This window comes from Planococcus citri, chromosome 4, assembly GCF_950023065.1.
Source record: "Planococcus citri chromosome 4, ihPlaCitr1.1, whole genome shotgun sequence".
Taxonomy (NCBI): domain Eukaryota; kingdom Metazoa; phylum Arthropoda; class Insecta; order Hemiptera; family Pseudococcidae; genus Planococcus; species Planococcus citri.
In genome coordinates, this window is record NC_088680.1 from 49,055,825 (window position 1) to 49,082,268 (window position 26,444).

Genomic DNA, 26,444 nt, shown 5'->3' on the forward strand with positions numbered 1-26,444 from the left:
TACGATGGCGATGCATAATACTTTCCACAATTTGTTCTACTAAATCGATGAAATTTATCCGATTTTAGGAAAGTTTATTAATTTTCTCGCACAACAATCGTATTGATTTAGTTTTATATATTTATACTGTGTCCAGAAGTTCCTGAACGACGTCCACAAACACACCAGATTAATTTTGGTAAGTTTTCATATCGTGGTTTTTTAAGCACTGTAATCATTAATTATGCATGCATTATCGTTACTTTCAAGTTGAAAATTTAAAATTGCTGAATTGTTATGTATTAGAACGACAAAGTCTTTTCGCCAATTTACAGTATGACGTTGATAATATTGTTATTTTCTTCGAGTATGCGGTTCATTCACGTACATGTTTCGCATTTCGTCTTTCGGGTGCAGAAAGTTGCTCGAAAAATCCAATTTACGAGTACTCTCACGCCATATCGAAGTTGTGATAACGCAATATTAGCCGGCGACTGGAATTAAGTGTTGGATTTGTGACGTACATATTCTGACGAAAATCGTACGATGTGTTACATGCTACATGCAGCGATTTGTCAATTTCAATTATCGGACCATGTTTCCGGTATCTGATGATTTTTCAAGTTCAGGTCTACGTTCAGCTGTAGCGATAAATTCTCGCGACTTACATCACTTTGTAAAATTCGTCTCGACGGTTGGAATTTTTTGCCATTTGCACCTTTGAATGAACCGAGAGTAGGTACGTCATGAATGTAGACGTAATGATTTTTCGGCTTGTTCATTCTTAATCTACATGGATTATGATGTATGTAGATTTGTTGCCACTATTTAACCTTGAAAAACAATACAAATTTTGTTGCAAACAACGTAATTAAAAAACCATTAGCCAGTTTTCAATGAGGACAGCTTTGCGATACTGGTTTTTAGAAATTTTCTATTCAATTTTGCAAAATGCTGATAAGGGAAATACGAAGAAAATGTGTGAAACTGATAACGTGTTATATCTGTAGCAACATTTGATTGGAATTTTCTTGCTCTGCGTATCCTTCATTGTAAACAATTGCTGTATTCGGGACATCGACATCTGTATTATTGTAATTTCCCTCATAATTCGCAGGATTTTGGAAAAGAAAAAAAGAAAAGAAAGAAAGATAGAAAGGGGAAAAACGCAAATTATCGTGCTTTTTGTTCGTACATTTCTCGTTAATTTCAAATAACAAAGTCAGAAATTGGTATTTGAATTGCAAATCACTTGTAATAGTATTCTGAAAAAAGATATCTTCTTGTTCGAGTGTAAGCCTAATATCGATGCATTCATTTTTCATATTGTCCGTGCTAATGGACTACGTAGTTGTGTCGAGTTTTTTTATTCGTCGATATCAGGTTTTTTAAGTATCGAATATCGGTAGTGTAAAGTGTTTTAAATGAACACGAAGGTGATTAACGAAAGGTACCTCGTACGTTGTTCAATTTTCGTGCTTTTTTTCGCCATATTTTTATTATTAAATTGAGAATGTACTCGTAATTGCACGAATAATATCAATCATCGTTACCACTTCGGAATGTTGTTTTGAACCATAAAATGGCATGTTTTCGTTATGAACTTTTATTTAAAATTGAAATTAGATGATTAACATGAAAAAAGACGAATATTTATAATAGGTATTTTAGTTAGAATATCGAAACCTTGCTCGTATTATGAATTTATTTTCTAAATATTGCTGACACTGAAGGCAGTATAGGTACAAATATTCGGAAAAATGATAACTCATTGAAATTCTCACGTGTTTTGACCAATGGGTAGAATGTCTTATGTAATATTACCATCTAAGTGTATAATTATTTAAGAGCTGTTAAGTTTCAATCGGTCCCTGCTTTCTTTGGCAATTAACGTAATAAACCATTTTCAAAATGAGTAAGTTTACTATACTGAAGCTCGAGTTGAAATTGCACTTTACTTAACCTTGCTCGAGTAAAATTTAAATATGTTCTGAGAAATGCATTGAATTGCATACTTGATCAAATCTGAAGTTTAAAGACACTGTTTTCGTAATCGTTTGAAGTATTCGTACGTTAATTCTATAATTAGCGAGTAACCATAGGTGTGTTTTCTTCCTCGTTATGTGAGTGCTTATGTGTTTGTGTTTGTACTGCTCAGTTCTGGAATACGTACGCCATCCATCGAATTATTAATAACATTTTAAAAATGTTTCTAAATTTGTTCTAATCGCAGCTATTGTGTTGTATTAATGCATACTTGACACGAGAAATTGATACTGTTATCTGTGCTTATTTTGCTGCATTCGTTTGTGACCTGTAGGTACAGGTAGCTGAAGCTGCAGGTCTAGGTGTAAATGTAGGTGTTTTTTGTGATAAGATAACGAATTGCATTCATAATACACTGACCTAGCTGATAATGGTCAAAGTATACTGGAAATAATTTTTTAATAATGTGCTAAAACATCACTCGCCCATGAAAGCAAATGCAAACTGGAATTGATACTAATTAAGTAATTAAAAATAATCGATGGAAAAAATAATAGACACACTATTTCTTTTCATTTTCCCATACAAAACTCCTTTTTTTATTTTTCAGTAGAAAAATGTGTTAAATTTACTCCCAGTAAGTTACGAGACATCTACTTCATTAATTTTCGTATCCTCCTGATCCTGATGCAAAGATAAGACTTTGGATAATGGTTGCTTTGACTTTTGTTTGATGAATAAAATGATGAATTCGATTATATCAGTCGTCCAGTCAAGCTTTTTAATCGGTTCAGTGGTCAAGTTTCCTTTTTGAAATGTTTTTCATTGATTTAGAATAAAACTATAAGAATTTATCAATTATAAAAATTTTGAATTTTAAAATAAAATTTTCAAACGAAAAAGTACGAAATTTCTGATGGAATGAGAATAATGTACAATGAAGAGAATTGGCAGCTGTTCTTCTATAAAAAATCAAGAAATTTTTTTCGAGGTACAGAAATTGATTGAACACCTCCAAAAACACTCGTGATGAATAAAAAGAATCTGTAACATTGATTTTATACTATATTTGAAAAAATACAAATTTTGATTCCCGTTCACATTTTTCCTGAAATCGAATGAAAATCCACCCCCCCCCCCCCCCAATACCTCTGATCCCGTTGCCTTATTTAAAATTTTCAAAACTGAGAAATAATATTTTTGACCAACACTCAAAAAATACAGATACCCACCCAATTAAATTTTTTCCTAGTCATATTTTGTGATTTTTAAAAAATGATGATTTTGATTTAATGGGACGAAAAAAAGAAATTGCTATGTGCAAAATTTCATTAAATCTCTTTCTATTCTTAAAAGAAAGTGTAAAATTTTAAATTGGTAGGGAAAAACAGTTTTTTGCCTTTTTTCTCTCTCTGTTAGAAACTTTAGAACGGTGAAAATGAAATTCAATTTTTTTTTCATCGCAAATCGAACAACAGATTTCCTATAAATTTATTTTTGAATGGTTTTTGAAAATTAGGAAGATTTTCAATGATTTCAGCGCTTCTATATTGTTCCAACTCATACGTAAAAAAAATGCTTTCTTGGTAAACCCATATTCATGTTGCGAATTTTGCATAAATTTTGGCTTTGAAAGTCCATATTTTTGCATATTTTGGATTTTAAGAAATGCATTCCAAGTTTGTAGATATTTTTAAATTTTTAAGTCATAAAATTCCTTGCTCTGTTTATAATCATTGAAATGCCATTTAATCCAAAATAATGTATTCGATCCTACTGAATACTTCATCTAGAATTCCATAATTTAAAACAATTGTCTGCTCTACTTGAAACAGTTTATTTAATGTTTTGCGTTTGGGGCGGAGGGAGGAGGAGGGGCAGTAACCCATGTTTGAAAAACAACCATCAAAAAAGTTTTGAGTGATAATATCGTCGAAAAAACATCTAATTTGGCTTCTGTTTCGGTTTCCATGTTATTCAAATACAAATTCAGTTCAGCCATAAAATACCTGTAAATTCAATCTGATTACAGAATATGATCAAAATTCACGTCTTGATGATAAAAAATTGGAGGAGGAAAAAAAGGATAGAGCTTTGCATTATATGATATTTTTTCAAAAGGAATGAGCTCGACGTTATGTGCTTTTAAAAATTTATCCTCCATAAGCTGGTGAATTTAATGTCAAGATCAACTAATTACTTAGGTTTCAGCTGGAACATTTTCGAAAGAGTTGACTACTTTTTAAAGAAAAAATTGGTATAAATTGAGAGTTGCTGTTCAGACAATTGTTCCATTTGGGCATCTCGAGCAATTTTTTTCAGTCTACCCCTTATAGTAATTCGACGTTATGAATTTTCTGAAGTACAAAGGACCTTTGCAAATTTCATTATCTGAGAAATCTTTTTGCAAAAAATGCTGATCTTGACATTTTGGAAAATGTTTGAAAAATATGCATTTTTTATCTGAAAAATTTTAAAAATTAAGGTAAAAATTGACATAATGTCTCATCAGTTGTAAAATTTTGGTTTTCTTAACTGAGAAGTGTATTTGCAAAAAAATGTCTGATTTTGACATTTTGAAAATTTTTGAACAATAATGCATTTTTTATCAGAAAAATTTCAAAAATTGAGGCAATAATTGACCTAATTTCTCATCAGTTGTAAAATTTTGGTTTTCTTATCTGAGAAGTATTTTTACAAAAAAAAAATCTGATTTTGATATTTTAGGAATTTTTTTAAAAACGTGCACTTTTTATTAATAAAAATTTAAAAAGTGGTGTAAAAGTTGAAAAAATGTCTCATCAGTTGTAAAGTTCTAGTTGTCTGCCCATAATTTGTCAGTTTTAGCCCCTTCAAATATTTTTCTTTGGTGTGCCTCTGTTTCCAGTAACGACATGGCAGCCAAAAAAGAGCTATTTTTCTGTCTGGTCCAAAAAAGTTTGGCTAAATCGTCAATTTTAACACTTCGATGTAATATTCTTCCTTCCATTAAATTTGGTTCAAAATTTCGTTTAGAGTGCGCTACTTCAACTAATGGCATGTTGCTGAAAACTCATTACAAAATTCTTCGCATTAGGGAAATTCGCATCTGATGGAAAATTCTTCAAAAAAAAAAAAAAAAAAAAACACGTAACACTTTCAAAAGGAATCTCCTCAATTGAATTGTTTTGCCATTACAATACCGTTTACAGGCAATAATTTCATTCATCTCGATATCCATAAAATACAATGCTCGATCGCTCATAAAGATCCGTTACTTTTGGCATGACTGACGATGATATTTAAATTCTTGCAATGGGCAATAATGCTCAATTGCTCATTGTAGAAGACCAACACCAAGATGACGACGGACGTCGACGTGTATGAGATCTAGTATAGTGTTAACCGGTCGTCGTGGTCCGTGGTCATACGAATCGAAAGATTATCGGTAAATTTGATTCTGAAGTGGAAGACGAAGACGCAAAGACGTTGGTAATTGAGAAAGAAATTTCTCATCTAGGTGGGGTTCGCAGAATAAAAAGAGAGAATGAATACAAACACGTGTACCGCATCATCTCATACGTCCCCTCTCCATTATGATTTGAAATGAAAAGAGATGGCAGAAAACCTGTATGTGTGCAGTAGAGAAGGAGAGAATGACTGGCGTCCTCAACATTGACCTTTTTTTTTCTTACTGAGCGCTGTGATATGCTGAGAAAATTCTGATAGTATTTGAATTTAGTCGTGTTTCGGTGAAGTACGCGGTGATAACGTTGGTTGCGCTTTTCCCTTAAGCTCGTTTTCGAAGCTTTTGAATTTTTCGATTCGCTTTCGCGGATTCATTTTTTTGTTGGTAAGGTTTATTTTTTTAACATTATTTTTAGAAGTTATTGTGTGTTTTTTTCGATTTTTATTTCTACCTCGAAGTAATATTTATTTAGGCCTAGTGAGTTTTTGGAGGGTTTTAAATGAAAAGTGTTTCGGTGATTTATTCGATGTAAAAAAAAATGGGTCTATAAATTTCAAATACTCGAAAAAAATCAACTCGTACCTAGCATAGTATGATTTTATGACATTTATTTTAAAAATACGAGTAGGTATTCTAATGAAACATTGCGTATAAATTTTTAGGTAAATTGATTTCAATAATTTTCTTATCGTTTTGAGTTATTCTCGTCGTCACATTTCGCGAATTGATAATACCATCATTGAGATTAAAATGTAAGTGAAGGTCAAGTTCAATACCATCGCGAAGAATAAAATTTATCCTACACCTAACTTGTTAATTAACGTAATTGCTTATCGAAATTCACCTCGTTTTATCAGTTCTTTAAATACCTAATAATTTGACCAGTGTATTGGCCTGATAACGAAAATCACCTCAATGTGCGAAGTCGATCAACTGCAAATTGTGAAAATGATATTGAAAGTGAAATACGTAATAAAAACGTAATGATTTTTTTTCCTATTTATTCGAGGATTGTCTCGGAGAAATCGCCAGTCTTCCCAGTATTGTTTCTTTATTTCTGTAAAGTCGCCTCTTGGCTGCACCTGTATGAGAAATTGCATACAATATCGTGTGGAAAAATGTTTCTAATTGTGGCATGTCAAAAAAAAAATACAGAATTACGTAAAAGAATACGAAGTTATAAAATCTGAGGCAAGAGGGAAGAGAGAAATACATCATTGAAGTCCTTCTACTCGTAAAGAAAAAGTTTGAAAAAATGCTGGCTAAAATCATAGTTTAGGTAAAGATAGGTCCATTTTGGAGGGGGAAGGGGAGGGAGCGATGTAGGCATCTAATGGAAGAAACAATTATTGGTACTTAGATGTAAAAAATACAGCATCTTTTAAAGAAAACTTTGGTGACCAAATCAACATAGAAAAAAATGGTTTGGAAGAGCAACTCTTGTTTTTCTATATCTTTTATTTTTTATCGGATATTTGAAAAAGAATAGATTCGTGGCCCTTGAGGCAAAAGGATATGTGAACGTGAATTTCACTAATTCAAATGCTGAAAATACAGACCCCCCCCCCTTTCCTTTCAAAAACTGTAAACTATGACGTCATTTTGTGACTGTTCTACATTGTTGTTTTAAAAATGACATCGTTGGCTATCCTATCACAATCAGTCTATCCGATTTCACTCGATTCCTTTGCTTAACACTGTAAAATCCCTGAGAACCATAGAGTTATTTTTGTGGGTATTTTTGAATAGAATGTTGGATTGTAGGTTTTAATTTCCTTGTGAGGAATTACTTGTAAATTCGGTTTGATTGTACGAGTAGTACTACCTCAACGTACTAATTTTGATAACTTGAATTTTCATTTTCATTGGTAATTACGAGAAAAAAATTGTAAAAAATATGAAAAATTAACCGAAACTTGACCAACTGGTTATACAGAGGTTTCACTCGAATGCAAGTTCAAAAATAACTTTATACCTGCTGGTATTATCAACATTATTTTCGTTTTTTTTTTCAAATTTTTTAATCCATCAATCGTACGTAAAAATTTACGAGGAAACGTTTATTGAATTGAATTAAAAGTATTTTTATCGAATCCTATGGGAAATTAGTAGGTAAATTTAAATAATCGATCGATTATTCAATTGTTCATATAGCGATATTGAATTTGTATTTTCGAGACGTGAGTGAAGAAAAGTAAAGCTTTCAATCAGTGTTGGTTTCAGGAAGACGGGAAAAAAAGCACAAGACTCGATTGCTTAATGTTTCTTTATCACGATTCACGTTGCTTACTGGTTGAGGTATTTTACGTTTTTGGAAGGTCAAAAACACATGGGTTGTTTTGTTCTACGTCCTTCAAAAAGATATCGGTGTAATTTTTTTTCTATTTTTATTCGTGCCCTAATTATGCTTACGTACTCGATTGCTTAGGTTTTTTTTTTGGTTGTAATTTATGGTATTATTTTTGATTTGTTTCTTGTTGGAGAGTAATTTTTTTGTGAGGAAGATCGGAAAGACTGAAAAGAAAAGTGTTTTACGTGTTTTTTTTTGTTTTTTTTTTCATTAAAATTTTTTTTTGATAAGTGTTATTGGTGTTTTGAAAAGCTTACAAAATTGGTAGAAATGTGTTTAGGTGTTTTGAGTAGGATTTTTGATGTTTAAACGAAAAGTTGTAACACTTTTTCTCAGATCACATGAGATTTTATTTCCAGTGGTCAATTCAAGTACAATTGCCTAATTTCGTTTCCGAGGAGTAATTTTTTAATAGAAAATTTCAGATCAGTATCCCTCTTTGTCCCTATCCCTCCCTCCAAAAAATATGTGTTGAAAATCCTCGATGTGGATTTCAGGAGATTGAAATTAAAAGGATTTTTAGCTCATGAATAAATTTCTTGGATCAATTTTCAAGATTGCTCATAAAATAAACATGGCTTGTCCGCAACAATTCAGTTCGTTGTCTTCCTATATGTATTTCTCAAAGCTGAAAAAATTGGGAAAACTGGTTTTTTCGAATGAAAAATTGAGAAAATCCTTTTTTTGATCAGGAAACCGAGCTTTGGAGGATCAGGTGTGATAGGAATAGGTAGTAAGAGACAGAAAGAGCAATTCTTTCTTGAAAATTTGTTTCCAGAAAAGTTGAGAAAATTGAAAATTTGCTGAATTAATTAGGAAAAATAATAATTGTATTTTGGATGAAAAAATGAGTCAAAAGTTCATCAAAGCTGGCCAAATTAATATTTTAACTGGATAAAATCGAGTTCAGTCACCAAAATTGTCAAAATTGTCAAAATTGGCAATTTTTTCTGAAAATTTGTTGGGAAAACTACCAATTATTTGAAAAATTGAGAGAACTTTAAATGTTTGTTGTAAAATTGATTCCTAAAGGAAAAAGTGGATGGGGGAGGGGGGAGATTAGTTCGCCTTCTTATTTTTCAAAGTTGACAGAAAATGGATTGAAAAACTGTTGTTTTTTGTAGAAATTTTCAAAATCCACTTTTTTCCAGTAAAGTTTGAAAAAACTGTATTTAAAATTTTAAAAATTGAGAAAACTATATTTTTAATTACAAAATTGAGACTTGGAGAATCAGGGGGGAGGACAGGTTGGGGAATCAGTTTCCTTCCTCGTCTTCAAAATAATAAACTTGAAATCTGAGATAATGGAAATTGTTTTTGGTTCGACCTCGTTTCTGTTTTGTATCAATTTTTCAATTTTAAAACGCTTACCACTCCCTCCCTGTCCCTTCTACGTGTTCCTAATCGTATTCGTGGTAAATTATTATCATCGTACGTTCGTTTTTTTTGGAAAAATTTAAACTTTGAACTTATCTATGCATTTTGAAATATACCTATCAGGTGGCGAAAAATATCGCAGTGACAGAAATAACGATAAAACGCTCGATAATTTCATAGTTTTGTACACCGAACTTTCATATTTATCAATCACCCGAACTGCTCAAAAATACCTACCATTACTACTACACTTATGGAAAATTACGAATTCTTTAATCGTATCATCGAGATTTACCTATGATTCAGATTCGAACGAGTTTTTTTTCGTTTATGTTTTAGCCTGCAGCTTTATGACGTAAATGTATGATATGTGGTATCAAAGGAAAAACGTGTTTTACGTGACAATGCGGTGAATTGCTTTCGATATTTATCAGCTCCGAGTACAGCTACGTTAGAATTGTCTTTTTCTAAAAAAAAATAAAATAAAAAGCGCCCTATTTTACCTTGACCGAATTGTCTCGAGATGTACTCTGTATTATATAGGTACTTAGGTAGTTTGAAATGCTCGAAGAAGAATGAATTTGTCGATCTTTTAGAAAAATGATTCTATTATTGAAATTATATTCGTTGGCACGAACGGAACTGAACTTGTCGGTACAGTTGATGGTAATTTTCCCGTAGAAGAGAATTTTTACGTAACTGGAAGTTGTGTTTGGAAGAGTTATCTACCAGGTGGAACCGGTTCGCGAGCAAAACTATTCTTATTTCCGTGCCAAGCCAGCCGTCGTCTTCTCCATGTTGATGTAAAACTATATTATACAACTGGTTGTTTTTCGTAGTCTTGTATTAAGGTATAGGTTGTTGTTTTGAAAAATGAAAAAATTTCAAAAATAGGTGATAAAATTTCATCGCTTGTGGCGTTATCGAAGGCACGATACCTTGTTCAACAAAGTTTGCTTTTTGCCGAGTATTCTCATTGATAAAAACTGCCCCCATATAGTGCAGCGTATTCGTATAGCTGAAATTTTGATATATTTTTTTGGATTTTGGAGGATTTCATGAAGGTTTGAATCTATACGATAGAAAATTTAATTTATTTTTCGGTGGTAAGCTGCGGAACAATTATATTTATACTCGTGTTGCCTGTGTGTGAATACGAATCAGGTAGAGCTAAAACTCGTCTTGCAAGTTGCAAAAAGAAGTAAATCGGGAATCGAATTTGAAATTAGAGCCGAATTTACGATTGTGTAGTTGTAATTCGAGTAAGTATGATTTATGAGCTCAGTTTATAGCTGAACGTGAACCATTTCCTCGATAATTCGAGGATAATTTTTTCGTTGAAAATTTTCCATAAAAATGGATTTTCCAAAGTTGATCAAAACAATCACAATCGAATTGCTACAGAAACTCTCGATTGAGTTAGGAGGAGAAAATCCGTCAAACTGGTTGAAATTCGAGTATGAATTTTTCATACGAGTTGAATAATATCGTAGCCAACCTGAGAATATTTTGGCAACGAAACCAAGGAAAACTGATTTATTGAATCGATTTGCTCGTGATAAGGAATTTTATTATTTTTTCTCGCTTTTGTTTTATCTTATTGGAAATTGAAAAAAAAAATTCACGATGCGAGACTGGCGAGAATTTGATTACGTCAAAGTGACCAACAAAATAATGTAACGTTCTGCGGGTGATTTATCGATGGTGAATTTTTCTTTTTCTCAGTCATTTTTGAACTTCTATAAGACGTGTGGTGAAAGTGACACGTTGACCTTGTTGATAATGTTGGTACTTTTTAATAATTATCCGTTAAGTGTGTTTCGTTGTACGGTATAAAATCACCGAACAGGTACCTACCATTGTAGAAAATATTCGAATTTATGCGGAGAAAGGTCGTAGCTTCGAGGAAAAAAAGGTTTTTTTGGCTTTTTCTTCGAATAAAAATGGTGTTCGAGTTCGAATTCAAGCCAAATACGTAGTCGATAAACAGCGGTGAAAAAAGTATATGCTGTGCTAGGACAAAATATCGATTAGTAGAACGCTTCGTCGGCGAGAGAAACCGAAACTTTCTCTGTATTATCAGCTACGTGACGTCATTCACGTATATGTACGTCTCTATGTACAGTGTACTAATATTCAGTAGTTAATGATCGGTTATGTAATGGTGATATTTTTGATAACATTGAAATAGGCATATTTACCAGCCTAGTTACCCGACTACGATGAAAGAAAATATGAAAGGGTTGAAGTAATTGCGTTGCGTACCAATTACCAAGTGTTTCTTGAAAAATCCTTGATATCGCTGTGAAAGTCATATCCTGGTTGAGGGTTTGTTTTTCAAGCTACCTATTGTGATTTTGTTGGGGAAGATTACTCGAGTATTTTTGAATAAATTTAGAAGATTTATGAAGTTTGAAAATACCTGGACTAGGTATTAGCATTTCTGATTTCACATATTGTAGGATGTAGTTATAAGAAGGGAAATACACGTGCGTGCCCTAGAAGGTATGACCTTTATTATTTTTTTTCTCTTGGTGTCTTTTTTTTTTGTTTCGGAACGCGCGTCATTGATCGAGATCTAAGATGATGTGCTCTGTGTGTAATAAAAATAATCTCATTGAGTAAAATTATTCAAGCTCGTAAAGTGACCCTTACATAATATACCTGGTGTCCTGTGTGGAGTGCTCCGTCAGATTTCAACTGAAAATTGTACTTGCTCGAGGATGCAAACTAAAAGCATCGTGAACTTTAAAGCTGAAGGAGGAGGAGCTATTGAGAGAGAGTTGAAGACGATGTCCTCAAACTGTGATAAATTTTTGTTACGTTTTACTTGAGCTTTTTGTCTTTTAAAGCGGATTTCAAAATGTTGAAATTCTCAAAATAGGTAAAAATTTTTCAAAGGAAATTGGTTTAGCAGAAACTTTTGGTTACGTATTTTCACCTAAAAATGACATGCTTTGAAATTCTTAAAAAATTTCTGAAAAGTAAGAATGGAAATATTTTTTAAAATTATAATTTTAGATGCCCTCAAGGTAAAGGTTTTCACTGAAGCTCGCTTTTTCGGAACTCCTCAAACGATGTGATTTTTGTCATTTTAAAATGCATGGTGATTACTTAATACTTACAAAGTAGGTAAATTTTTTAACCGTACAAATCTAAATTGAAAGAACATAGGTAATACGAGTATGTATTACCAGTCAAAATTTGAGGTGCTATGGTGCATTTTTCGATTTTTGACGAATTTTTAAAAATCAAATTCAAGCAACTCGTAACATGCAAAATACCAAAATTTCACTAAACTGGCTTGAAAAGCTGAAATTTGATAGGTAATGTATCCTATTTTCGACCCCTACCTCCATGCTGAAACAATTAGAACTCTAAATTTTATATTATACCCTAATTTCAACATGCTGAGTCGACTGGAGGTAGTTTTAAAGCTGTTCTGGAGCCTCCAGCTGTATTTTGGATATTCCAGATTTTCAAAAAGTGCTATAAAAACTGTTTCCAATGAACCATCCGTTCGTATAAACACGAATGGTGTTTGTTAATGATCCACTGGACTTATTTCACACCATTTTTCCAAAATCAATCTCAGGATATTCAGATGAATCTAAATCGTATCTTTCTGACAAAATCCAAAAATGCGGATAAAAAATTGTTCTTCAATTTTTTGATTTTTGGGTTTTCTCAGTTTTATTTTTCGACATCAAATTTTTAAAAAATGCTTTGAAATTAATTTTTTTCAACTTTTGAACTTTTTTGAAAATTTTGATGCTTTTTTACAATTTTTATTTTTTAACGTCCAAATTTCACAAAAAATTTTCAATTTTTCAAGTTTGTATAAAAATGTTGTATTTTTCAATTTTTAGAGTATTTTATTTCAAATTTACAAAATTTTTATTGTTGCATTCAAATGTTTTGTCTTTAAAGTTTGTTTGAAAATTTTGAAGTTTTTTTCCAAATATCAATTTTTTACCCTCTAAATTTCACTAAAATTTTCAACTCTCCAAGTTTTTGTAAAATTTTGTATTTTTTAATTTTTCAAAAATTTTATCAAGTATTGCGCTTCGATATTTTCTAACTTGAAATTTTGTTTGAAAATTTTGGAATTTTTTTTTGTAATTATTTTTTTTTATTTCAAAATTTTATAAACAGGTTTACAAATTTAAAACTTTTCATAAAATTTTTCAATTTCCAATAGTTTTTTGAATTTTTAAAATAGTTTATTTTAAATTTCCAAATCTTTTTTTACATTGAAATAATTTTGAATTTTTTTTGAAAATTCAATTCATTTTTTACATTGGTTTTTAATTTTACGAAAAACTTTTAATTTTTTTTGAAATTTTTAGGAATTTAGGAGTTTGAGTGAAAGGTTTGAAATTGCTTGTTACGATATTTTGACTTCGCTTCGAGAGTCGAGACTGACTATAGGTGACTACTCACTCGCGTTAACCACTCCTTGGGCACCTTGAATGTATAATCTGATGACTACTCAGTTTCATCGAGATACGAATGATAAAGAAATAAAAAAAATTATTACATTTAAATAGGTATAAAAATGCATTTTAATTTCTCTCCCGATTGACTTATGGTACGTGTTCAGTGGTTGGAATGTTTTTGTAGGGTTGATGTTTCCTGTTTGTATCGGAGACGACCTATATGACGTTCAAGTTGAAATGGCAAAACAATGTTAATATTTAATATGTCTGCGAAATATTAAAACGAGCAGCTGTTGTACTTGTAATAAAAATGCTGTTGAACTTTCTAAGTACTACTCGTACTTTGTTGAAAATTGTCATGTAGGTGCGGTGAATGTAAACAATCTTTCAATTTTACACTGTTCGCATTTCAAAAATAATTGTAAAAGGTTAAATTTTTATATTTCTTGTTTGGGTTTTAAATTGAGCCATCTGTGCTTTGGTTTGATAGATTAAGTTGAACTGCGAATGAATTTATTTCATCAGAAGAAGGATTTCCTGGCCATAAAAATCTCAAAAATCAGAAATTGATTTTTCAAGATGTTTTTCATTCGGGGCATTGACCCATTTGATAGGGATATTTTTTTCACATAGTATTTAACTGATTGAAAAATTCGATCTACTTTTATTCGTAATCAAAGCTTTTCTGTTCAAAAAATCAGATCGCCAACAAAAAACAATTTGAGACACAATGTTCCTGACGAGTGGAAATTTACAACTCTAATCGTTTCAAGGTGACCACATTTCTAAAATGGCTTTTCATTCACTTCTCATCAAATTTCAAGTGGTTCGGTTTTTATCAGCAATACAAAATGTCCTTTCAAACGATATTAAAATTTTATATTACCATGATGCAATAATTGAGACAATTTTTTTTACAATCGAAGTATCAGGGAATTATGTTATAAAAGGATTATGAAACCACTAACGATGTTGTGCAATAATAAGTGAGCTCGTTTCTCAAAATAAATTTGAAATCTTTTGTGGTACTCATCATCAGTTGAAAAAAAACAAAGAAATAGTGCTTTAAATACTGCAAAGAAAGTCAACGTGAGAATTTTCGCCAATTTTAATCGACAGATAGTTGTAAGAAATCCCTCACACCGTCACACCTGATCCTTTCAGTATTTTAAATTGACTGATTTTAATTTTGCGAACCGTTCAGCCATTTTTTTTTGTATTTTTTGAATAAAAAAAAGTTCCCCAAGTTTCAGAACGAAATTCAGAGGAGGAAAAAATTGACAGCTCTGATGTTCTGTAATTTATCTTGCCCTCTGAAAAAATAATGAACGTTTTTTACCCTTTCTGAGATAGCAAAGGTAACTGTAATTAACATTTTAGGGGTAGCAAAGTAAGAGTGCAGTCAACATTGACCTACGACTCTAAAAACCACGTTCGTTTCACCTCATTTATGTTGTATGTGTACTGTAAACACACTTCATTGATGGCTGACGAGGTGTCTTAACTGTCTAATAGTCACGAGAGTCGCGTATTAAAGGTTATCATTTTCATAATAAATCTCTAAAATTGTTATCTAGTCACGCAACGGTTTTATCATTTTCATTCAAAAACCGTGAAAACTTGTCAATTTTTTTGAATGATATGTGAAAAAATCAATTTCTATATACAACATTTCCTAGAACTTCGATAACCACCACTCTCCTCCTCTCCCTCCCTCTTTCTTCACCGAAATCAAACGTTACCATGCTTCACACTAATTTAGTGAAAATCAATTTTAGAAAAATCCACTACCTACCTAGTACTTACTACCTTTTAAACCTGAAAACCTTGAAAAAGAAAAGAGTTAAAAGTCATCAAAAATTATCCATTCATTCGGAATGAGTTCCGAAAAGGTAAGGTTCTCTGGGTTACGTCCATACGATGCAAAAGCTAATTTTAGACAATACTTTTCTTTTGTCCCTTTTGTCGAAGCGAATATTTCCAAGGTGAATAGTGTTTTCAATAAAAACTTTTTTTAAAGGTTATCTCAGTTATTAAACGAATCGAATTTTGCATTACGATTACACTACTGCGTTAACTCTTACGTACTGATAAACTGGTTTTTTAACCCGTGCAAGGGCGTTTCAATAATAAGGCGAAGTTTACAAGTTTTACACACCTTGATATCCTCTAAGAGATTTTTTTTAGTCGCTGATAAGGCGATTTTTCGTGTAAATTTTGGAGTACGTGTATTCATTGTGTGAAGTACCCGCTACTTGAGTGACTGTTTATAATCTTGATTTTCATAGGGTATAAAATATTCCGAGGTAAGAATGTAAATTCTAGAAGTGTTTTAGTGTCAAGTGTGGACATTCTATTTGTGAATATTTTACGATTAGTACAGTTCATTGATTTCCGGGAAATCTAGTTTATTAATTAATTTTTCTATCGGTGTGTCCCTATTTCCTTATAATTTGTAGTGGATTAATTTCGAACAATTCGAGTATTTTTTTTCTTCTCATCGATACCTATAGAGCTGGAGGTGATGACTTATGACTGAATGAGATAACGTTATTGTTTTCATTTTGTTTAAACTATACAATCGTGGAAACGAACAATTAACTAATCATCGTGTGTTACACATTGTCGGCGGCGTGTATTTCGTTAAAGAATAAATTAACAGCTGAGCTGACCTCTCAAAGGAGAAAAAAGACGAGTTCATAATTATCGCCGGTGATTATGTAATTAAAAATGAGAGTAAAAAAAATACCTACTAAAATTACGATTATTTTACGTAGGTAATAATATCTCTATGGTACGTTTTATACCATATACACTGAAATCATTTTCCTAAACAAATTACCGTATATTTGATATCTACGAGTACTCGTATAACCTTTTCACTCGCTATTATAAACTTCTAAACCTACCAGTAGAATATTCAAGTGTTGAAATATCGAAAACGAAAGTACAAACGCGAGCACGTTAGTCTAATGAAGGTCGTTTATTCGCATTTATCAAACCGGATTCGAGCTTTTACCGTGTGAAAAAATTTAAGAATTTTCACAGGACGACGTGATTTACCTACTAACGTGCAAATTTTTCACATTTTTGTTGCAGATAATTCCGTTTTTTTTTTTGAAATATGTCAGCGAAAGCGATCAGCGAAGCGACAGGAAAAGGTATTATAAATGATCATTTAAAAAACACAGCGGCGGCCAAATGTCGTTACGCCATCGTCAACGAAGACACCAAATGGGTCGACTTGAAAGCCGAAAATCCCTGGCTGGAAACTGAAGTAAGTATGAGGGGAAAAGAGTGGTTGAAATTTCGCTTTGATTCTTGATAGGGATACGTAATTTATGTGGTGTGTTTTCGTTCCTTTAGCCTTTAGTCGCCAAACCAGATCAATTGATCAAGAGACGTGGTAAATTGGGTTTGATTAAAGTGAAAACCGATATTAATGGCGCTTCTCAATGGATCCAAGAACGATTGGGAAAAGATCAAAAGATTGGTAAAGCAACCGGAAAGCTAAAAAATTTCATCATCGAACCGTTCGTTCCTCATAAACAGGTATGGATTTTTTCATTATTTAATCACGTTTTGTACAAAATTACCTAAGGTGGGAATTTACTGAAAATTCTAGTAATGTACTGGGAACTGAGAGCTCAAAAAGTAACTAAGAATGAACAATGTCCTCGTCTAATCAATTTCGATTAATCGGTGGCCAAGTTTATTAGAATGAAAGGAAAAAGGAAGTGGTGAGAAAATTTGAATTCTGGTTTTCAAAAACGTTGGATTATTAAATCTCTGTCTCACAAAAACTATCTCCTAAAAATATTTAACAACCAACTGTTGAAAATTATCAAGTTTTTTCTCCTCCTCATTTATCAGTTAATATTATTACGAAGCGTTAGATCATGGGAACTTGAAGAGGAACCTTCAAGCTATCTACACAAATTTTTGTTTAATTTTTATCTCATATTTGTGACCATATTTGAAATTTGGTCTTTTAGGGTGTCCTTCGAGAGATAGTTTCAAAATAAAATGGGTACCTATGATTTAGATGAATTATTTCTGGTTTAAAGAATTCAATCTTTCAAGTGCTTATTCGAAAAATCGCTGGATAAAAACAAACTTGGTGTATTTTCTCTATTGAAGAGAATTTTAAAGAAAAAGTTTTAGAGCTCTAGAAGCGAATATTTTAGGGGAAAAATTTGGTAGTGAAGAGAGGTTTTTGAAAAGGCACTGGAGGAACCCTTCCTCTTTCACCACTACCTCCTGCAATTCTTGCTAATCCTGCAAAGATCCACTATCTCATCCGTCTTTATAAATAATTCCTAATTTATTGTGCGTTTTGCGATTTTGAAATTTCATTATTTTTTTATCGTCGATTTGAAATCTAAATTTAGTAAGAAAAATTTACTGAAACTTGTAGATTTAGCCGAATTTCTCAACTTTTTGTTTCAAAACTATTTTCTTTGCAGATTTCGCTTCAAGTCTTTCTCCTCTAAATTCTTTTTCAAAGTAAGGTACGAGTATATTTTAATTTTTAATCAAGAAACCAAAAAATGAGTCATTAGGCTCTTCTAAACTTGGAAAACATTTCTGTCATCAAAATAATATATTGCTCGCCTGATCAATCAGCTGTTATCAGGTATCAGAATATCCAAAATTCGATTAGGTACCTAATCCAAAAATCAATATTGATTATTGAGCTTTTTGAATTTTCCTAAAGAATTCACGTTTTCATCACATCACGAGGTCTTCTATCGTAAAACGTTCAACATTTTAAAATAAATTCATCAGAGAAGTTACATTTTTAGCAAAAAGTTCTGCGTTTTTTTCTGTCCTTGCTTTTATTGCAAATTTTTGAAAAATCGCATTATTAATTCCATCCCCTGAGAATAATAAATTTCTAACATAATTTCTGGTTCAACTTTTCGAAATGAATAAAAAAAGAACAAAAAAAATTCTTTCGCGAAGTAGTCTATCTCTGAAATTGAAGGAGTTATGCAATTCCATTTTCAAAAATAAAAAAATTCACAAATCCTTCAAAATCTTTAAAAATTGAAATTTTTTGACTTAGGAAGTGAGTTGATGCGTAACTTTTTGAAACAAGCAAAATTTCCGAACTTGAAGGAGTTAACGCCTAGAAAAGAGGCAATAAATTACAAAAAAATTTTAGGTACCTTGAAAAATATATTTGCCATTTTTAGTTTAATTAAATTACGTTTTATGATGTGAGTCGAGTTTTCAAAAAAGTCATGATTTTTTGCCAGAAATTTAAAATAGCTCCAGTTTTTTTCCTGGGTCAAGAAAATCCTGATCATTTTTCAGTATTTCAAAGGAGTCATGATTTTTATCAGACCGAAAAACTCTCGATTTTTCAGCCAGAGTTCGAAAAAAGTCATAATTTTTGCCAGAAATGCGAAAAAGTCTCGATTTTCTGCTGCTCCTGAAAAAAGAAAAATTTATTGTTTTTCGTATTAGAAAATCATTTCAAAAGTTGATGAAGAGAGATGGGGGGGGGGGTAAAAATCTGGAAAACATTCTGCTTACGTTCTGGAGAAATGTTGAAGAGGACATTCAAAATATAGGTAGCAAAAATCTTGCATTTTGGTTTGGGATTTTGTTACAACACTTTGCAGAAATTCTGTTTTGTAATTTTGAACCATGGTCAAGTGATTTTATTCCGACAAAATTCTCAAAATTGATTTTTTTTTTTGAATAGTTTTCTACTCATTTTGTCTCTAGTAGGTAGTGAAACTTGGAAAAATTGGTAAGACTGCTTTTGAATGGGACAGGCTTTTATAAAATTGTATTTTATGTTGGATAATGCAAATGCAGTTTATAGCTTATCACTAAGATACTCCTTTGCTGTCTTAAACATTTTCTTTGAGCTGCTTTCATTGAGGAAGTGATCCAAAACGTCTCTTTATATTTTCTAGTATCAAAGTTCGTATCAAAATTAGAGTATTTTCCTTTTTCAGGTTAAATGGGTAGATTTTTTTCTTAATACGTTTCAGCCTACTGAATATTCAACATTCAGTTATCAGTTGGCTGAAACGTAAACCACCATCGAGAAATCTTTCACGTCTCATCCCAAACCTTGGAGAATTTCTTGTACTTGGTTTTTTCATTTTTGGGATAATTTCGCGTCAAAATTTCTTGTTTGCAGATGAGGGAATAATTCGGTAGCAACCTGAAATCTCTTTCTTTGCTTCGCATCCTCTCTGTTCCAAGATGACGAGCACTTATTCGTTTCTTGCAACTTCTTGTACATATTTCAGGGGTCATTGCTACTGAAATTTGATTCCATTTTAATTTGAAATAATTAGACTCTTAACTACCCTATTCATTTTACAACAACATTGAAGTACTCATTTCAAAATAATTTATTTTTGTTTACAGGAAGAAGAATTCTACGTTTGTATATATTCTCACCGTCATGCGGACACTATCTTGTTCTATCACGAAGGTGGTGTCGATATCGGCGATGTCGATTCTAAAGCTGCTAAATTGGAAGTACCCGTTGATACGGAAATCGACGAAAGCATAATTTCATCTAAATTATTAACCAACGTACCGGCTGCTAAAAAACAGTAAGTTTAATTTATCACAGTTTCGTTGGTTTTTGATCTTTTTATCAAAAATTCTTCTTTTAAATTTTGTAATTCACACGTTACTTGAATTTTTTCTTTTGCAGAATGGTGGCGACATTTGTGAATAATTTATACAAAATGTACGTAGATTTATATTTCACGTATTTGGAAATAAATCCTTTGGTTGTGACCGATAATGCCATCTATATATTGGACTTGGCGGCTAAATTAGACGCTACAGCTGATTTTATATGCCGTACTAAATGGGGCAAAGTGTTCTATCCTCCACCATTCGGACGTGATGCTTTCCCCGAAGAAGCTTACATTGCTGATCTCGATTCGAAGAGCGGTGCTTCCCTTAAAGTAATACATCGTGTCACTTATCTGATGTAAACAAACTAATAAGATTCCTTGTATTAAACAAAATATTATTTATGCGTTTACAGCTGACTATTTTGAACAAGAAAGGCAGAATTTGGACCATGGTTGCCGGCGGTGGAGCTTCGGTCATTTACAGTGATACGATCTGCGATCTCGGTGGTGCCAGTGAATTGGCCAACTACGGTGAATACAGCGGTGCTCCGTCCGAACAACAAACTTACGAATACGCTAAGACTATTTTATCTTTGATGACTCAAGAAAAACATCCTGATGGAAAAGTAAGCATCAATCGACTGAAATTGAAATATTCAAGCGATCGTCGTATTAAAGTTGGTTTTCTTTTAGGTTTTAATTATCGGAGGAGGTATTGCTAACTTCACAAACGTAGCTGCCACTTTCAAAGGTATCGTAACCGCGTTGACCGAATTCCAAAGTAAAATTTTAGAAAATAAAATCACCATTTATGTGAGAAGAGCCGGACCAAATTACCAAGAAGGTCTAAGGTATGGTTTTCCATCTCAGTTTCGTGGTATTTTCAATCACGAATAGAATTCTAATCTGTATGATTTTTACGCAGAATTATTCGCGATGTCGGTCAGTCGTTGAAAATACCTATTTTCGTTTTCGGACCTGAAACCCATATGACTGCTATTGTTGGTATGGCTTTGGGAAAACGTCCCATTCCCAAAGAAACTGAACAAGAATTCGCCACCGCTAATTTCTTATTACCTGGCGGACAAGTGAGTCAACTTTTCCATCATCGAGATATCTTCTCGTGTACTCATTATCATAATTTGTGAACTGATTTAAAATTTATCATTTTTAGAATTCAAATTCGTCGTCGAAAAGTCCAAAGAGTGAAATAAACGGAATCTCGAAATCCGGCAGCGCTTCTCCAGAGGCAAAATTTAACGCCAAAAATGACGTCGCTCCTTTAAACAGCGTCCCTTTATTTAGCAAATCAACCAGATCTATTGTCTATGGTATGCAAAATAGAGCTGTACAGGTGCGTTTTTTGACTTTTGTTCGTGCATTATTTCGATATTACGATCGAATCTAATGATCGATGATGAATCCGTTTGCAGAGTATGTTAGATTTCGATTTCGTCTGCCGGCGCCCACAACCATCGGTCGCTTGCATTGTATATCCGTTCACCGGAGATCATAAATTGAAATTCTACTGGGGACATAAAGAAGTGCTGATCCCAGGTGAGGGAATTTGAGAATGTTGAGCTGGCTTGTTCAAGATCTGACGGCGTTATTTAATGGATTTTTTTTCTGCTTGATTGTTCTGTTTAGTATACAAGCACATGAAAGACGCTATGACCAAACATAAGGATACTGATGTCATGGTCAACTTCGCCTCATTGCGTTCGGCTTACGACAGTACCAAAGAAGCTATGTCTTTCCCACAGGTACTTATTATTTTTTCTTTGATTTTTTTTACTAATTTTAAGACAGTCATTGTTGATCTGTCTCGTGTTTGATGAATTTTTGAAAACAATTGAGAATGAAATTCTCAAAAATTGAATCTCGGGAAATGGCAATTTTGATTTTTTTTCTGGAATTGAGCACATCTTTAGGGTTATGAAAACACCCAATTTTTTTTTTTGTATTCTCTATTATTGGAAGCTTAAAACGATTACATTTTTATTAAATAATAATTGTGCTTTCGACAATTTGGATAAATTATTAATTTTTTTTTCGCAGATAAGAACGATCGCCATCATCGCTGAAGGTATCCCTGAAAACATGACCAGGAAACTGATATTGGAAGCTAATCAAAAGAACGTTAATATCATCGGACCAGCTACCGTCGGTGGCTTGAAACCAGGTTGCTTCAAAATTGGTAACACCGGTGGTATGATGGATAACATCTTACATTCGAAATTATACAGACCTGGAAAGTAAGAAAAACTCGTTTATTCGCATCTAGAGAATGTAAACGATCATTTCTTTAACAACGAATCCTGATTGCAGCGTTGCCTATGTCTCTCGTTCGGGTGGTATGTCCAACGAATTGAACAATATCGTCTCCAAAGCTACCAACGGCGTGTACGAAGGTGTCGCCATCGGAGGTGATCGTTATCCTGGAACGAATTTCATGGATCACATCATGAGATATCAGCAAGATCCTGAAGTAAGCCCATAATCTTATCGAACACTTCTCCAAATTACATCGCTAGTTCGGAAATTAACCTATCGAAATGATTTCAGATCAAAATGATCGTCTTGCTCGGTGAAGTCGGCGGTACCGAAGAATACGACGTCTGTGCTGCTCTTCAAGACGGCAGAATCACCAAACCTTTGGTCGCCTGGTGTATAGGAACTTGCGCAAGCATGTTCACCTCCGAAGTACAATTCGGACACGCTGGATCGTGCGCTAATTCCGATAGCGAAACAGCGGTTGCTAAAAACGCAGCTTTACGTGCCGCTGGTGCCAATGTTCCTGATTCGTTCGACAGTCTGGGCGATGTTATCCAAGACGTTTATAATAAATTAGTAGAAGACGGCACCATTGTACCGCAGCCGGAAGTACCACCTCCGACCGTGCCAATGGATTATTCGTGGGCTAGGGAGTTGGGATTAATACGCAAGCCAGCCTCCTTCATGACCAGTATCTGCGATGAAAGAGGTCAAGAATTGTTGTACGCTGGCATGCCTATTACCGACGTGAGTGAATTGGTCACCGATACGATGAGACCAAAGTTACAACGTGAGAGTAATTGATCATTTTTCATTAGGTATTGAAAACGAATATGGGTATTGGTGGTGTTATTTCGCTGCTGTGGTTCCAAAGAGCATTACCCCCGTACGTATGTAAATTCTTCGAAATGAGCTTGATGGTTACCGCTGATCACGGTCCGGCTGTATCCGGAGCTCATAACACCATCGTTTGCGCTCGTGCTGGAAAAGATTTAGTATCTTCATTGGTTTCTGGTCTTCTAACTATTGTAAGTATTTTCCCGTATATTGGAAAAAGTGTATCTGTTGAGATTTTGTTTCTCATACTTACGTATTTCTTCGATACAGGGAGATCGTTTCGGTGGAGCTTTGAACGGAGCAGCTAAACAATTCAGTGAAGCTTATGATTCTGGTTTGAAACCAATGGAATTCGTTAACGAAATGCGTAACAAAGGACAGCTTATTATGGGTATCGGACATCGTGTAAAATCTGTAAGTTTTCGATCAATTATTGAGGAATTAATTTTTTTTGGAGAACATTCTGGGTATCTGCTCTCTGGATTACGTTTTGAAACATATTGGTTAAAATCTGAATTGGTCTTATGAATGAAGTACCTATAGAATAAATCAATGCATCTAAACGTACTTGCAACTTAAAAGTTGGAAATGGCATCAGAAACATGTTCAAGATTTTAATGCTCCATTTGGTTCCTCATTTCATTTTTTCAGTTTTTATGTGTTATTTTTATAAATTTTTTGAAACTTTCGAGTTTTGTTTTCAATTTTTAGATTCTTTTGCAGAAATTTGACTTCTTCATTTTTCAGTCGTTTTAGAATTTACTTAATTTTTTCTTTTTTTTTTTTGAATCCAAAAACGGAAGTTTTGTGACTTGAGAAAAGAACAACATTTTGTTTCAATTTCATCGTTTTTTTGAAATTTAAAAAAAAAAAAATTCAATTTTCTGAAAATTTTCAAAATCTTTTGTTTCTGTTTTTCGTTTTTCATTTTTTTCATTTGAAAAATTTTTTTGGTGAGGAAAAACATTTTCTTATTTTATTGCTCGAATTATTTTTTAATGATTTTCAATAAAAGATTCGAGTTTTTTTCAAATTGTTTTTTGATTTATGTACTTTTATTTTCTCTTTTTTTGGGTACCTAAACCTACCAAAAAAGTGTTTCATTTTTTGCACACTTTTTTAGAGATTTTAAAATATTTTAGGATTGGTTTTTTATTTTTTCAAGTAGGTATGTTTTTTTGATTTTCAAAAAAATTCTCTGACTCAAAAAAAAATATGTGATTTTATTCAATTTGTAAATTTTTTCTTCTTTTTTTGGTATAAGAGAAACGTTAGGATTGGTTTTTTATTTTTTCAAGTATGTTTTTTTGATTTTCAAAAAAATTCTCTGACACAAAAAAAATATGTGATTTTTTTCAATTTGTAAATTTTTTCTCCTTTTTTTTGGTATAAGAGAAACGTTTTTTTATTCTATTTCTTGCATAATTTTTTAGTGTTTTTTAAAAAATAATTCGAGTTTTTTTTCAATTGTTTTGGATTGTATTCCATTTTTATTTGTTAATTTTTTTTAGAGACATTTTAAATGTATTTTAATGTTTGCTCTTCGTTTTTTGATCGCATTTTTAAATTTTTTTTCAATTTTCTGAATTGGAAAAAAAATGTTTTGTGCAAAAGAAAACGGTTTTATATTATATTTTTGGAACAATCTATCCCTCTTTTAAAATAATTCAATTTCATTTCTGAGTAAATCAACTTCAAAAAAAAATCACATTCATAACCGTCGAATCAATGATCGAGTTGCAAGGGAGGAATAAGAGGGCGACTTTATCCATAGCATTTGTACTAACGCATTTTTCATCTTTTTATTTCAGATTAATAATCCAGATATGCGTGTGAAAATCATCAAAGATTTCGTATTACAAACCTTCCCAGCTACTCCATTGCTGCAGTATGCCTTGGAAGTAGAAAGCATTACTACTTCGAAAAAACCTAATTTAATTTTGAACGTTGACGGTGTTATTGCTGTCGCTTTCTGTGATTTATTGAGACACAGCGGTGCTTTCACGAGGTAACCTAGAAATGCTCGTACTCGACATCGATTAACAATCGTTTTGTTTTAACACTGTTTTTATTTTCACGTTTACAGAGAAGAAGCTCAAGAATACATCGATATGGGCTCGATTAATAGTTTATTCGTACTCGGAAGAAGTATCGGTTTTATTGGTCATTACTTGGATCAGAAACGTCTGAAACAAGGACTCTACCGTCATCCTTGGGACGATATTTCGTACGTGTTACCGGAACAGTACAATTAAAATGTTTAAGTATATAAATAGCTTTATCTTGAACAGAACTTCCTTTCGCTAGGCTTCTTATATAAATTTCGTCTTCGATCAAACATTTAATTAAAGCAAGATAATTCATTTTGTTAGATTAGTTTTTCGTTAGATGTGCAATTTATTAACTTTCGCGGATGTTTGAAAAACCCTAAAGAAAAAAAAACAATGAAATTGTGTGTAATGATTTATATATCTTATACTTGATACATTCCTCGTCTGTGTGTGAATATATACGTATTGTGTAGACAAGGTATTTACTTTTACTGCGAACCTGTTTCAAAATATTCGGTTGTGCGATGCTTTCTTCTTCTGATTTTGAAAAAAAAAAGAAACATATCAATTTTATATAAGTGTTTTTATTTTTTAAAAAAAGTAAAAAAAAGGATAAAATTTTTAATTCCAAACAGCATTTTTTTGTTTTAAATTTTGAATTGCGTGTCAGCGTGTATATATATTTATATGACAGTAGTATGTAATGTACTCTGAACAGGTTTCTTTTTTAGTCCGTGTAACATTTTTTATGTATCTAATTTTGTATATTTTATATTTCCGCGCCTATAATTTATTTAACGATAGCAATATGAGTAAATGTACTTAGTATAATATTTTTGTTTTTGTATTTATTATGCGCTGTTTTATTTGTAGTTTGGAACTTGTGTAAAAAAAAACATGTTGAACGTAGGAACCGTATTAAGATATTATATTAAAGTCACTAATTGTTAACTTTTAAACAGATTTATGCTTTTTGAATTTTGTGAAAAATAAAATATTTTTTACGTTGATTGTTTACAGATTTTTTTTCCAATTGGGAAATATTCGGCCGTTCGATAGAGTTTCGTTTGAAATTATTACATTTGG

The 26,444-nt window shown here is 32.3% G+C and overlaps 1 protein-coding gene across 3 annotated transcripts; it reads left to right on the forward strand.

Moving 5' to 3' along the window:
* On the forward strand, positions 1-26,366 carry ATPCL (ATP-citrate synthase). 3 transcript variants are annotated; one of them, XM_065364664.1, is made up of 18 exons: positions 1-178; positions 16,679-16,856; positions 16,946-17,131; positions 19,973-20,163; positions 20,268-20,526; positions 20,610-20,822; positions 20,890-21,047; positions 21,122-21,284; positions 21,371-21,550; positions 21,630-21,753; positions 21,844-21,959; positions 22,255-22,451; positions 22,525-22,684; positions 22,762-23,217; positions 23,289-23,498; positions 23,578-23,721; positions 25,119-25,315; positions 25,394-26,366. In XM_065364664.1, exons 2-18 carry the CDS (start codon positions 16,704-16,706, stop codon positions 25,560-25,562), a joined length of 3,276 nt encoding a protein of 1,091 aa, XP_065220736.1. In that variant the 5' UTR covers positions 1-178; positions 16,679-16,703; the 3' UTR covers positions 25,563-26,366. The 3 variants fall into 3 exon arrangements, with proteins under 3 accessions (XP_065220736.1, XP_065220735.1, XP_065220737.1); XM_065364663.1 differs by lacking the exon at positions 1-178 and adding an exon at positions 5,639-5,797; XM_065364665.1 differs by lacking the exon at positions 1-178 and adding an exon at positions 15,862-15,885.
* The last annotated feature ends 78 nt before the right edge of the window (positions 26,367-26,444 follow it).

Coding starts and splice junctions, on each gene's coding strand:
- ATPCL (XM_065364664.1), top strand. CDS start 16,704: ATGTCAGCGAAAGCGATCAGCGAAGCGACAGGAAAAGGTATTATAAAT. Junction 17,132..19,972: donor CGTTCGTTCCTCATAAACAG/GTATGGATTTTT, acceptor TTTTGTTTACAG/GAAGAAGAATTCTACGTTTG. Junction 22,452..22,524: donor AAATTATACAGACCTGGAAA/GTAAGAAAAACT, acceptor TCCTGATTGCAG/CGTTGCCTATGTCTCTCGTT.